Raw genomic sequence first — 13,610 nt, forward strand, 5'->3', positions numbered from 1 at the left:
CACATATACAAAACCGTTCTGAAGGATTAGACCGAAGCTTCATTTAGTTAATTCCACCATATGGTGAATACGGGTAGATAAAATCCGTAAGTTACTGTATCAGCTCATTTTATGACGGTTAATGGGCAGTAAATTTAGATTGGGGGCAATGGAAAGCTCGGCGAGAAATGAGGGCATTGGCGGCGTCTGTCACCGGGGTCGGCTGTAACGTGGGGGCCATGCAAAAGGACGGGACTTATGTGGGGCTTTGACACGTGGCGGAACAACAAGTCAAGTTGACAAGTAGGCAGTTTGGGAAAGCAAAGAAGTCATTTTTCCATTGGGCCTGAAAAGTGCTGTTTTTCTATTGGGCCCAAGAAGTGCATTCGGGGACTCGTACCTCTAGGTAGGGGTGGGCACGGGACGAGATGGGACGGGACAGAGCTCATCCCACGTCCCATCCCACTCTTTTGAATCAGGACGAGATCGGGACGGGACGAGGGTTTTTAATAATGCATTCCACTCGGGATTAATCCCGATTGGTACGGGACGGGATCGGGACGGGACAAATCTCACATTCTTATAAAGTTAAATAAAAACCTATATTTTTACTTTTTCATTAACAAAATAACATTTAATAATGAAATTTTAACCAAAAAAATACATATTATGTTCAAAATATTATAATTTACCATTATTATTTGAATTAATATAATTTTGGAGTTATTAAGAACATAAATTAGTTTCATTTTGATACAAATTTATAAGAATTTTTAAGTTTTCATTGAAGGTGGGATAGGACGGGACGAAGCGGGATAGAAATTATTCGTCCCACGTCCCATCCCACTATTATGAAACGGGACGGGATCGGGATTTCCATTTTTTATGCCCACCCCTACCTCTAGGCTCTAGGCTCTAGCTGGTTTACAAAGTCTATAACTAATAACTATGTACTTGCTAGAGTAATGAGGAAGCTGGGGAAACAACAGTCGCAGATACCATAACAACTAATGACGAAATATTCAGATGATTTAATTGAAATAAACATTCCACAGTTCAGCGGGTATTCACTCGAAAACCATTTGAATTTTTAAAATCCAAGTATTCTGCCAATCCTTGCATACACATTACAAGGATGTACCCTAAAACTACTTGACAAATAAGACCACCCTACGAGCCATGAGATGAGGGAGACAGAGACTGGTGTAAGCCCTCCATCAACACTCAAATTGCCATCGCATCACCGAAGTTCCTCATCAGAACAATTGATCCTGCAAAGACACCTAGAGCCCGGAGCAGTTTCTGCAATAACAACTCAGTCTTTAATTCCTCAGTCTATACTGTTTCCTCAAACAAAAAGAGGAATTTCCAGGTGATGTACAAACTAGGTCCATATAAAACACAGTTGTCTTAGTTCAACAACGCATTCAAACATTTTCGCACAAAGGATGAAACCTGAAACTTTCTTAACATTAGAAGGGAGGTTACAATTATCGAGAACCAAGATGGCAAGATCAAATCCCATATAGGCAAGGTCACTTAATCAACACACAACAAATCTCTTCATACATCATGCTTCCAGCTTCCCTTTTCTCAAATGGACAGTGGCTATTTATGACATCGACCTTACCAGAATTTTGAGGATCGCAATCACTACAATGTTATACCACTACTATCAAAACATATATAATCATATAACTTCACCCCTTCTTCATAATCGAACGCAGGCCTAAACAACAAAAAACACCATGCCGTCACACACTAATTTTGACAACAGAACCACTAATACGAATTCAAACATTTTGATTCTTCAAAACCAGCTCACAAATGGAGCCTGCCCACACCCAACTACATACATAATATACCGAATCACCGATTAAATTTCATAATTACTAAAAACTAATACTAACCCAAGCTTCCAGAAATTACTGCACCAAATTCACTTCCTCACAAACCGTAATCAAGTAGAGGTTTCACAATTCTTGTACCAAATCAAACTCAAGTAATTCAGAACTCAGATTCTTTTGACCCTAGAATTCCATAAACCCTAAACTAGTTCACACAAATATAGAACTGAACAAAAACGCAAGAGAGTGATTTGAGATGTGCTTACCAAGTTGTTATCCCACTTTTCCTGACTCTGATACTGAGACCGCAAGAAAGCCTTGGCCTTTTCCACTGAGATCCCGTAGTTCGCCATCGACAATTTTCCGGCCACCGAGAAACAGCACACTCTGATCTCTAGGGTTTTGAGATTTGGGGGTTTATGAGATGTAACCGACGGGGAACCAGACTACTTATACTCGACCCTAGGCTGCGAAATTACCCAAACAACCTTCACTAATTAAAAAATTAAAAAGATAAAAGGAAAAATGGGTACTTCGAACCACATGGTGCCACGTCGACGCTGGAATCTCATCTGCCTTGTCCATCACTACTTTAAGCTCAACCCAAAAGCAGTAAGCAACATTCTGAAGAAACCATTTTGTGCAGCAGATAGAGAGCTATGGAGGCCAAACCGTTTTTGGGAAGTAGAGGAGTGCTGCCGTTACTCTATACTTCTCCGGAGAGACCCAAATCTATGGCTGCCCGGACATCCATTCGCGCAGCCACCAAAAAGGTTAGTGCATACCAATTTTCGATCAACCTAATTTTCGCTAAACTATAAATTAGTTGGCTAGACGATTGATATTGATTACCCTAATTTTCGCTAAACTATAAATTTGTTGTTGCAAATCTATTTTACTAGTGCATCAGAAATAGGGTATCCGAAAATTGCTACTAGGGCAATTTGGGTTACATATAAGTAGCTTGGTCGTAACATTTGTTTTCATATGAAAAAAAGGACTAAATGATGCGTCTGATATTGCAATGCAGAACTCGACACAAGTGAAGCTACTAACAAGGGTGGAGCAACTGAAGCTGCTGACCAAAGCCGAGAAAGCCGGCCTGCTATCGGCGGCAGAGAAGTCCGGCCTCTCACTCTCGGCAATAGAGAAACTTGGTCTGCTATCAAAGGCAGAGGAATTTGGAGTCCTATCGGCGGCCACCGACCCTGGAACTCCCGGGGCATTGCTGACTCTGAGCTTCGGGTTACTGATTTTGGGTCCTTTGTCTGTTTTTCTTGTGCCTGAGGATTACCCTTGGGAGGTTGTTGTACAAGCTGTGGTTGCTGCTATTTCTGTAGTGGGTGGTTCTGCAGCTTTTGGTGCTTCAAATTTTGTATCCAACTTGCAGAAATCAGATTGAAATTTGATGAGCTAGGGCTCGGTTTCTTACTCATTACTAATGATATGTCAATGACAGTTGCAAGCTGTAACATAAGATGGTAACAAGCTAGCATATTTCAGAAAATGGAAGGGGAGCGATTATTTATCAAAATATAAGAATTCATAGATTATTTTGGTTTCTAGACGGGATTTTATGGATGAATACATTAAATAAACACGAATTTTTCATGCCCGTAGCTCAATAAGATTAAGCTGAAAGAACAGGGGTTAAAAACATATAATCTTACAGAATCTCTTGTAGTTATACCGAACAAAACCTAAATCTCTGGCACAATACCACTGCTTTTATCCGACAACAAAAAGCAATTGAAGGAAAGAAAAAAAAAAGCGACCCCCTCTGGTTGTGTCAAAAAAAAAATCTTCTATCCACCAGTTTCTTCCCGTTAATTTCAAGTAGGAACAGAGCTGTGGTTGTTTGCTGCCCCTTGGCGACCACCACCCCTGCCACTTGGATTAACGCGCTGATAACCCTCTCCATTGCGTCCAGCCGATGATTTGGATCGTGAAAACTCGCCCTGGTTTCTGAATTCGTTTCTGCCAAAACTACGGCTACCACCATAGTTTCCACGACCACCCCTGAAAGAGTCACTTCGGAAGCCAGCTCTTCCAGAAGAGAACCTCCCTCTTCCACCATTGCTAACTGCAATAACCATCAACTTTGTCAGTTCTAACATCGTATGTCAGGAAAAAGATAGGAGACTGGAGAAAGCTTCTAACTTCCATACCCCATAAAGACAGTATGTTCATCAACTTACCTCGGGTTGTGGTTTTCTTTTCCTCAATCACTGCTTGATGATCACCGATCATGATAGGTGAAGCCTGAAATAAATTCTAACAAGGTTAAATTGGCTAAACAAACAAGCCGAGTGAACTGGTCATACAGATTAGGAGATATAAATAATTAGACAGGGCAAAGCAATGAAGTCTTGATCAATCAAATTCTTACTAGTAAATAATACATACAAAAGAATAATAAAGTCCACAGATTTAAATGAAAATCGAATTCATGCTTGCAATTAGAATGTCACCATGGAAGGTCTTAGAATCCAAAACAACCATATATGCACAATTGAGAAAAGTGGATATGTTTTGCCAATATTTACTCAATATTCAATCGCCAGTAATAGGAAAGCCCAACAGCACTCGGTTAATGCCCTCATAAGTCTCACTTTTGTGTAACAGAGGCTCATCACTTCTACAAAGTAGAGGCTAGTGCTGGAAGTTTTAAATATCGCAGAGAGAGAGAGAGAGAGATGATAATGATAATGATAATAAAGTCGCTTTTTGCCAATCGTGACATGACAGCAGCCGCTGCTCCCACTTTATTCTTGAACATATATAACTCATATTTGTACTCCCCTAAATATTTAGGTAACAGTAAGCACATTAATGCCAACAGCCTAAGGCCCTAAAGGCTGAGATGGTCTGTCTTCCTTATTTTTCTGGATCATAAGGCTAAAAGGGCAGACCTAAAAAATTTCTTGCAAAGAATGAAAAGTGGAATACAAAGGTAAAATACAATACCTCAAGTGCACTTTGCATGGAACTCACGCTTTCAAATTCAACAAAGCCAAAACAAAATCCTTGCTGCAATCAACCAATATGACATGTTAGGCTACATCAAAGAATTGTCAATTGCACTCGGAAGTGTGCATTCTAACACATAAATGATACCTTACTACTTCTGACTTGGATCCCGTCCTGCTTAATAGACCCAAATTTCTTAAACTCCTTCTCAAGTTGTTCGACAGTTGCATCATACGGCAAATTCCTTACATGTATGGAGTGTCCTTCAGCTGTAAAGGATAAAATATTAATCAGAACAAGGGTTCTTTTCGTAATGAAAGAGTAGATGAGTACTTAGGCAGGTCTCCTAAGTTACTTTAGCCATCCAGCCAAAAGCTGCCTACCTCTTTATTTCTTTTAGCAACTAGAGTTGGAAAGCTTACCTCCATCTTTTTTTTGTTCTTTTCATTCGCTTTATTTGTTTCAATTGACTGAATTAACCAGCTCTAAGATTAAACTTTGGAAAGTTGAGTATTATTTACCTTCCTCATGAGCATTGCTACTTTCTGGAGCAGCATCGCCACTAGGAACTGATGCCTCCGGTACAGGAGAAGGTTTTGAAGAACCAACCGATGGATGGTCAGTGTTTGCAGATATTGTCCTCGCTCGGGCAACACGGACAGGACTGGCTCCGACACTACTTTTCATTACCTTTACCAAAATAAAAATGGCATTAATAAAATGCAAAAACAGACTTGAGATACAAACTTGAAATCTTCTCGCTCCAAAGAAAAAGAAGAGAAAATGAGACTAACTCACAATTGATGCATATGATTTCTTTGGGGCATCCTCCTGGGTTTCAGGGATAGGATCAACTTCTGGAAGATCTCTACTTTGACTTGATTGAATTGGGGGCTCCGCTATCCCAACCTCTTCTTCAATAACCGACCCTTCCTCTATATCTGAAGGATCACAAACTTCAGGACCATTATCGGGATCCTCATCAACGACGGTTGCAGGTTCCTCCACCACAAGAGGCTCAGGAGCTGGAGTAGGTTCTGGAGACAAATACTGAAGCAATTGGAAAATGAAGCCTAAAGCAAATCCACAGAGAAATCCAGAAAGAAAAGCTACACTCACCTGGTTCTGCTATCGTGGCAGCAACTGGAGAACTTTCATTAATGGCGTTAACCGGGACGGTATTTGTCTGTGATGATTCATTGTCCTCGATATACCTGAAGACATCATTTAAGACAAAGTACCCATTTTCCTGTGGAGCTAGGAAAAACGTTTGGGCAAATTTCCTTCCGATGTTGTCTTTTCCAGTCAAGCATCCAGTCACTAAAACAATCACCCCTTTCTCAAAAGATTCCTGAGCATCTGCAGTCTTAATTTCCACTGTGTAATCTTCGTAATTTAAGGATTTAATTTTGATCCTTATTGCCTGTTCCAAAAATATTCTACGTTAGCAAATAGCAAATGCAACACTCCAAACGTGCAATAATAGTTCAGCATCCTTCCAAATTCCAATAGTCAAATGAGTCCAAGAGACAATTTGACAACACATTTAAAACTGAAAAGAAGGTCACTATATTTGCAGGTTTTTTTATTATTAAAAAAGGGCAGTGAATTTGGTCCATAGGAATCCTCACATCTTACACTTTTGCTTCTGTATGCGAGCATGTATGCTAGTATAGGCCCCGATTTATGTGTCACAGTTGTAGGTTATGTATTCAAATAGATTATACCGTTATAACTCCAACTACTATAGGTGAATAACAGTCTAGCCTGCATGATAGCATTTAAATGATTTGTCTACTACTTGGCTTCATTCAAAGAATGTTAAACACAGTATTGTAGGATGAAGAGTTACTAAGGTATTATCAACAACTAAAAAACATTAAAAAAATATCTACATAACCCAGAAAATTGACCTAATGCTTCCAGCCAAAACTGAATCAGCAACATAGAGAGCTAGGCTGATGATTCATGTTTAGTAGCCATACGAAATAAACACATCATGCATTTGGCAGTCACTATTAAATTACATAATTCAAGGCTCAGTGAAACTGGGAACTAGGATCTTAACAATATACCAAAGTGCACTTACATCCATCGTCTTGACTGTTGCCATATTGCCATTGGTATCTGTCCTGCTTAAAGCGCTTGAATCTTGATAAAACTTATACACCAATTCTGGTGAGTGGTGAAGGACTTGGTAATATTGCTCCACAAAGGCATTTGCAACAAGCTGAGCACTGGGCGGAAGAGTAGGATTTGCCAACTTTGTTTCTTGCATGACTATCTACAAAAAGTTTGAAACCTTCAAATAAGTAGAGGAGCGCACCAAGGGAACCACTTGGATGTCTAAAATGGATAAGTCCTAACAAAGAAAACAAAGCAACATATTCCAATAATAGTTGTCAAAGAAATGCATCTAAAACAAACATATGACATAGGCAAGTAGAAAAACTATTTACTTATTTAGAGACCAATACTCAGATCCATAAACAGGCACAGCAGTAATAGAATAACAAATTCCATTCATATAGAATCAGCAAAGTGACAACTACTGTGTATGAAAACTATGAAACCAAAATAAGTGAAGAGAGGACTTTAAGCGCCACCATATTAAATGAATGCTTTGCCTTTCAGGATCACTAACGGAGTAAAAGCTATAAATATGGAACACTTAACTGTCTGTATGAGTGGTAGTTCTACGATTTGAATGAGCTAAGCACAAAACTAGCCTGAATGCATAGCCTATATCCAACTACTCTAAACTAGTTCTTTTGCTCTGTCTTTCTAGATATACCCAAGGGTACAAATATCTTATACGAACCCAAGGGCACAAAGATCTTAACGAAAGCAGGACTTAGATCAGCTTATTCATTAGGGTTTAAGTAGCTCATTTAATAGAATATCATAAACAATATAGTCCGACCAAATGCCTAAATATATACCCAAATCAGGCGAATATGCAAACAAATTACATTGTAGTACAACCAAACGTACTAAGATCTCGTCAAAATTACAGCAATCCCAGAAACAGCTAGATTGAGCTTTGAACTCAACAGAGAACCCAGTAGTATCTGATTAAAACCCTACTAGAGAAAAACCTCAAAACCCCACAAAAGGGGAAGAACATAGCAACACCAGAATTCAACAAAGGCAAACCACTTGACCTAAAAGACCTGATATTTGCAGATCAAAGTATGAAAACAAGTAAAAGTACAAAGTGGGTTCAAGTGAAGAATCTGCAATACCTGGTTGGGAGTGATCTGGGGTTTGGAGGTTGAGAGAGATCTGTGTGGGGCTTTGAAGTGAATAGTTGAATAGACAAAGGAACAGTACGTACTTGAAGAGTTAGATATGAAGAAGAAGGAGAGAGAGAGGGCGAAGATGCTGGTGAGCTTTTTATATACTTGTTGAGATCACAGGAGAGAGAAGCCTCCCTTGTAATTTTTTATGACGTTTTTCTTTTTTCATATATCTCTTGCTGTTCTTGGACTACACAAACAGAATGGGGGGTATTTGAATTCTTTTCTAATTCTTGAATAAAATTAAACTGTGTTCCAAGTACACCCTGAAACGGATTTCACAAAATAAATTCCTAATTTCTGAGGACAATATCATGTTTTGGGGAAGAACAGACAAACAGTACACATTGGAGATTCTACTTAATCATTTAATATTTTTTTTTGTAATTATCGTTGAACGAATGTAAATCCATGTATATCTTTCGTACAGCTTGACCTCGGAAAAGAACCGATCATCAGAATTCTTGTATTGATAGAGAAATTTCTTCATGCTCTCAATTATTTTCAAGTACTAATACAGACTATTCGGAGTAATATAACTAAATGCTTCATGAGTTCATGTCATAATCAACACTATGATTGAAAAAAACAGTAGAGTAGAAACCACTTCTTCAAGTGTACTTGACTCTTGAGGTTTAAAACACACAGTACATCCATACCCGTACCTTATCTTATCTTGCCACTTCTCTTTTTGTGGCAAATATTAATATTAACAAAGTACAATGCAGTCAAACTTACTTTCTGACAAAAAAAAAAGTGCAGCAGTTAAACTATAGTTAGCTGCCCATATCTCTTGCAGCCTCAGTAACTTGAGTTCACATGGAAATGATGGAAGTGGATCTTATTTACCAACTTCAAAATTTGCCTCATTCCAAATTAGTTGGATCATGTATTTGTAACTGGTCAACTAGTATTTTAGCTAACAGAAATTGAGGTTAGAAGCTTGCAATAATCATGAAAGCCACATGAACCAAGTTTTTCAGCTTCTAGATTGTGTCACATTCATGTGTTAATTAGGTACTAAGTTTAATAATCTGATAATAGCTGGTTTGACTAATACAGGTAAGCAAAAAGTCAAAAACTAACAACTAACAACTTAGCTCTTTGGGCCTTGCAACCCAAGCTGCATCTGAGTTCAGACCCAACATCAGTTTATCACAAACCCATACCCAACTGTCGGGTCCGATTAGAACTCTGGTTGTTTCCGGGAGTTTTTGTTTAGACTTTTTGCTACCGTTGTTCTTCATATAAACCAAACGAACTAATCACTGAATCAAACTTGAGGGAGATTATACTCAAGGTTTCACAAATATTATGACGGAGATCCGATTAAAAAGATTAAGTCATGCCATGAAGTAATGTTTCACAAATTTACAGTTTAATTCGTCACAAAGAGGATATTATGAGGGAGATTAATTCATGCAAGGAAGCAATGTTTCACAAATTTACAGTTTAGTTTGTTACAAATAGGTGTTACAGATAAATTACAGCTTACATATTATTACATACATATATACAAAACCACATACCACACACGAGATCGAACTTCTTGCAAACTTCAGTGTTCAAATGATAAATAGACTATAATTAACTAATATGAATTCAAAAGCCATCAGACTAATCTAACAGCACTAGTTTTTCGCCGCTTGGCCCCTATGACGTAGGCTGCGGTCTTCACCTGAGATTCAACTCGGTTCATTTGCAGGTTACTCCTAATGGTGAAAATCTTGGGCGCAAGATGCTCGTTTCTCGCAATGCAGCCTTCCACCGCAGAACTAACCATCTCCACATCGTCGTCTCTACCAACAAGCACCACTATCTCATCTCGAATGATAATATGGCAGGCCGTGATTTCTTCTAGTGCCAATTTGTTGTCCCTGAGAAGTCTCTTCCTTTCAGAAAACTCCTCATCGTTGATCCCGAATTCTGAGCAAAGCCACCGGGTTGATGCCCGATCTTGATGATGTGATATTTCTCTGATGGCCACACAGACACTATATGCTGCGTTTGACGGAATGTTTAACGCCATAAGTTGCAGAAACTTCTTAGATTTGCGAATACGATCTTCGTGTTTCTCAATAGCTATGCGAATATTATCTTCCATATTCCTGTATGACCGCCTAAGGCGCCTATATATGCGTCTGAGATCTTCCTCAGTCCAGTTCGTTGACAAAGTCATGCAACTGTTGAACACATCTAGTGTATGTCAGTCCACAGGGTTCAAATGCACCTCGCAGCCACTGGTACGTAGCTTTCTCTCAAATTGGCCTCTGCGTCTTTAGGGTATGTCTTAAACAGAACGACTGATCCCCCAATTGGGTCGGTCCCCGAAGCCCTGGACAATATGCGATGCTGCCCGAGGAAGAGTTGAAATGTCGCACCTGCCGGAATCTTATTTGATGCCACAAGTTGCTGAAGGATTCGCGAATAAAATCTCTTTCAGACCTGGATGCTGACAAAGTCATGCAACAGTTGAACATGAATTTATAGACTTCTGATTCTTCTAGAAGCCGACGGTAGCTTTCAATCGAATTGGGCTCTGTGTGTTTATGATATCTCTTATACACGAATCCGTAAATCCCCTTGTCCGTACGCGTCCCCGTGGCCCTGGACATGCCATACTGCCCAGCGACGCCATTCTCATTCTTCACCGTTGAGTTTTGTATCGATGTACTTTTTGTGGGAAAATTCTAATATATTAATGTATGTTAAATATCTTATATCTTGATATCATACATTATTATATAATAGATTGGCCATGCTTTTAGTATGTTCACGTACAGAGAGAGTTAGTCTTAGTCTTCCACCAAGTGTTTGTTTTTATAGAGCACAAAACTCTTTACTACACGTACGGGATAGGAACCCGGTAACCCTAGTGAAACAATGACATCGCTAGTCCTAGTAAAACTAAGCAAGCAATAGTTTCAACAAAAACTTAGAAGTTCACTTCTAATTTTCACTCACGGCCAATGACTAGTATTATATTATATATTCATATATGCATGGTTGGGTGAGCTTCTAAGTTTTCTGATTCCTAGTTCTTACAGTTAAAATGAAACTTTGTTTTACCATCATGCCACCTCACATTCCAAATATATATGTTCTTGCTCGAGCTTTTTCCCCAAATGGGATATGATATGTCAACAAATTTATTAATAACAAATATGTCATAGTAAAAAACACGGAAACAAATTTATCTACCACTTTTTTTGACCCCTCGTGCCCACTCATCTATATTAATGACACATTTTGTGTAACGACCCTAAAATTTCGAGCTTCAAAACTCAAAATCTTAAAAATCGTTAAACACAAAAATAATCTCAATGAAATCGAAATCATTTTAATGTCGCAGCGGTTCACATCTGAGTTTAAAATATAACTCAGTCAAGCCGATTATTACAAACCCAAATGATAATTCAACATATAACAAATGGAATTGTATAATCCTCACAACAACCTCACAAATAAAATCACACCAACTCTCACACAAAATCCACGCTGGAACCTCACCACGACTGGATGCGATCGACTTCGAGTCTTCGGAGTCGTCACTCAATCACTACTACTCAGCACCTGCGGAAGTATCCCCTACACCATTGAAATTGGTGCACCGGGATTGCAACACAAACCCGGTAAGCTTTACAGCTCGTATGAGTAAAATATGAAAATAACTCTCGTCTCATAAAAGACACAACTCCACATCAACACAGTATAATGAAAATCATGAGAAAACGAGCAACCCATCTGGTTACTCTAATACTTTCACAAAATGGTAACTAATGAGCGCTGGTACACATCTGTTACCCCTCACTTAGTATACCGCTGATGTTGGGTAACCACCCGCCACCCAACATCCAAAACAAGCTGAGTACCCATGATCAGATAACCACCCGTTACCTCATGCAGTACTATGGCAGACAGACTAGAGCTCTAACTGTATCGTAACTTTCGCCCGGCCAAAGGCTAGGTTCCGACTTGCCTCACATGTACAATAATCTCACATCATATTGTACCACACATCACGTCCGAAGACAAATCACAATATTTCACATTTTCCGTGATAAAATCACATGTACAATAATCTCACATCATATTGTACCACACATCACGTCCGAAGACAAATCACAATATTTCACATTTTTCGTGATAAAATCATGTACAATAATCACTCATCATATTGTACGTTTTAAAACTTTCACGATATATCCACAATAAAAATCATAACAGTATATTATATAGCAAACTATATATATTCGTACTTATTTACCATTTATACAATATATACATAGTCCGCTATATCCTATACATGTCATATTCATAAACACCTGAAAATTACGTACGATAATCTCACATCATATCGTACCATTAAAATCACACATGCACAATTTTTCTGTCACCGAGTTGACTACTTTTAATGAATTAATAACAGTATGTAATTTAATGAACTATATATATATATATGTATTTATTACCATTATACTATATATACGTAGTCCACTAAGTTATATACATGTTGTAATTCATTAAATAAACACACTTGCAAAAATGTTGAATCACCACGAGGGTAGATTCGTAATTCAGTGAGATTTTACTCACCTTATTGACTTGAGCGTAATTCCACAATTCGCGATGCTAATTCCTTTCCTCGATTTAACGATCACCTTAAAAGAATAAGAAAAGAATTTAGAATCGTTTCGTAAACCTTTAAATGCCAAAACAGTAATATACGGTTACTGTTCAGCAATTTTGGTTTATACGATGTTACTGTTCACTGTTCACTATTCACGGGTACTGTACAATACTCAATTAATACGTATTTCTGTACGTATAAATATTAAATACGTATTTCTGTACGTATAAATATTAAATACGTATTTCTGTACGTATAAATATTATATACGCATTTCTGTATGTATAAATATTAAATACGTATTTTCTGTACGTATAAATAATAATACGTATTTCTGTACGTATAAATATTAATACGTATTTCTGTACGTATACGTACGATTTAAATGTAAATACAACTCAGTAAATAAAATTTACTAAATTACCCTTTTACAAATTACTTTTTACATTTACTGAAAGTAATTTATAATTACATTTACCGTAGGTAAAACTTAATTACTTTTACCATACGTAAATAAAATTTACTTTTACCGTTACACAGTAAATTACCAAAATACCCTTCTGTCAAAACTGTCCCACCGCCGCACGTGGCGGCGCGTGTGGCACACGCGCCACCTCCGGCGGGCCGCGCGTGGGGCCCACGCGCCACTCACTGTGGCAGCGCGTGTGGTGCCACCGCCACCGCGATTCTCTCCTCCTCCTCCTCCTCTTCCTTCCCGCGGCCTCACACCGCCTCCTACTCTCTCCACGCACTCCCACGCGCCGCCTAGAGCGGCGGTAACCCCTCCCTTCAATCCACCTCCGATCTCCAACATCTCCGCTCCAAATCATCCAAAAATTCACACAAACAACACAACAATCAAGCTATACTAATCCCTCACCTCAA

At 38.6% G+C, this 13,610-nt stretch overlaps 3 protein-coding genes across 3 annotated transcripts; 1 reads left to right on the top strand and 2 right to left on the bottom strand.

Moving 5' to 3' along the window:
• Positions 1-951: 951 nt before the first annotated feature.
• LOC126794295 (mitochondrial import receptor subunit TOM5 homolog) lies at positions 952-2,231 on the bottom strand. Its single transcript, XM_050520968.1, has 2 exons — positions 2,093-2,231; positions 952-1,281 (listed from the first exon to the last, which is right to left on the bottom strand). The coding sequence occupies exons 1-2, from the start codon at positions 2,177-2,179 to the stop codon at positions 1,204-1,206; spliced, it is 165 nt and encodes a 54-aa protein (XP_050376925.1). The 5' UTR covers positions 2,180-2,231; the 3' UTR covers positions 952-1,203.
• Positions 2,232-2,452: 221 nt separating this feature from the next.
• On the top strand, positions 2,453-3,346 carry LOC126794292 (uncharacterized). Its single transcript, XM_050520966.1, has 2 exons — positions 2,453-2,599; positions 2,857-3,346. The coding sequence occupies exons 1-2, from the start codon at positions 2,486-2,488 to the stop codon at positions 3,226-3,228; spliced, it is 486 nt and encodes a 161-aa protein (XP_050376923.1). The 5' UTR covers positions 2,453-2,485; the 3' UTR covers positions 3,229-3,346.
• Positions 3,346-8,192, bottom strand: LOC126794280 (nuclear transport factor 2). Its single transcript, XM_050520949.1, has 9 exons — positions 8,042-8,192; positions 6,886-7,080; positions 5,916-6,219; positions 5,595-5,833; positions 5,318-5,486; positions 4,944-5,065; positions 4,794-4,856; positions 4,025-4,088; positions 3,346-3,909 (listed from the first exon to the last, which is right to left on the bottom strand). The coding sequence occupies exons 2-9, from the start codon at positions 7,072-7,074 to the stop codon at positions 3,659-3,661; spliced, it is 1,401 nt and encodes a 466-aa protein (XP_050376906.1). The 5' UTR covers positions 7,075-7,080; positions 8,042-8,192; the 3' UTR covers positions 3,346-3,658.
• Positions 8,193-13,610: the final 5,418 nt, after the last annotated feature.

This window comes from Argentina anserina, chromosome 5 (genome assembly GCF_933775445.1).
Source record: "Argentina anserina chromosome 5, drPotAnse1.1, whole genome shotgun sequence".
NCBI lineage: Eukaryota > Viridiplantae > Streptophyta > Magnoliopsida > Rosales > Rosaceae > Argentina > Argentina anserina.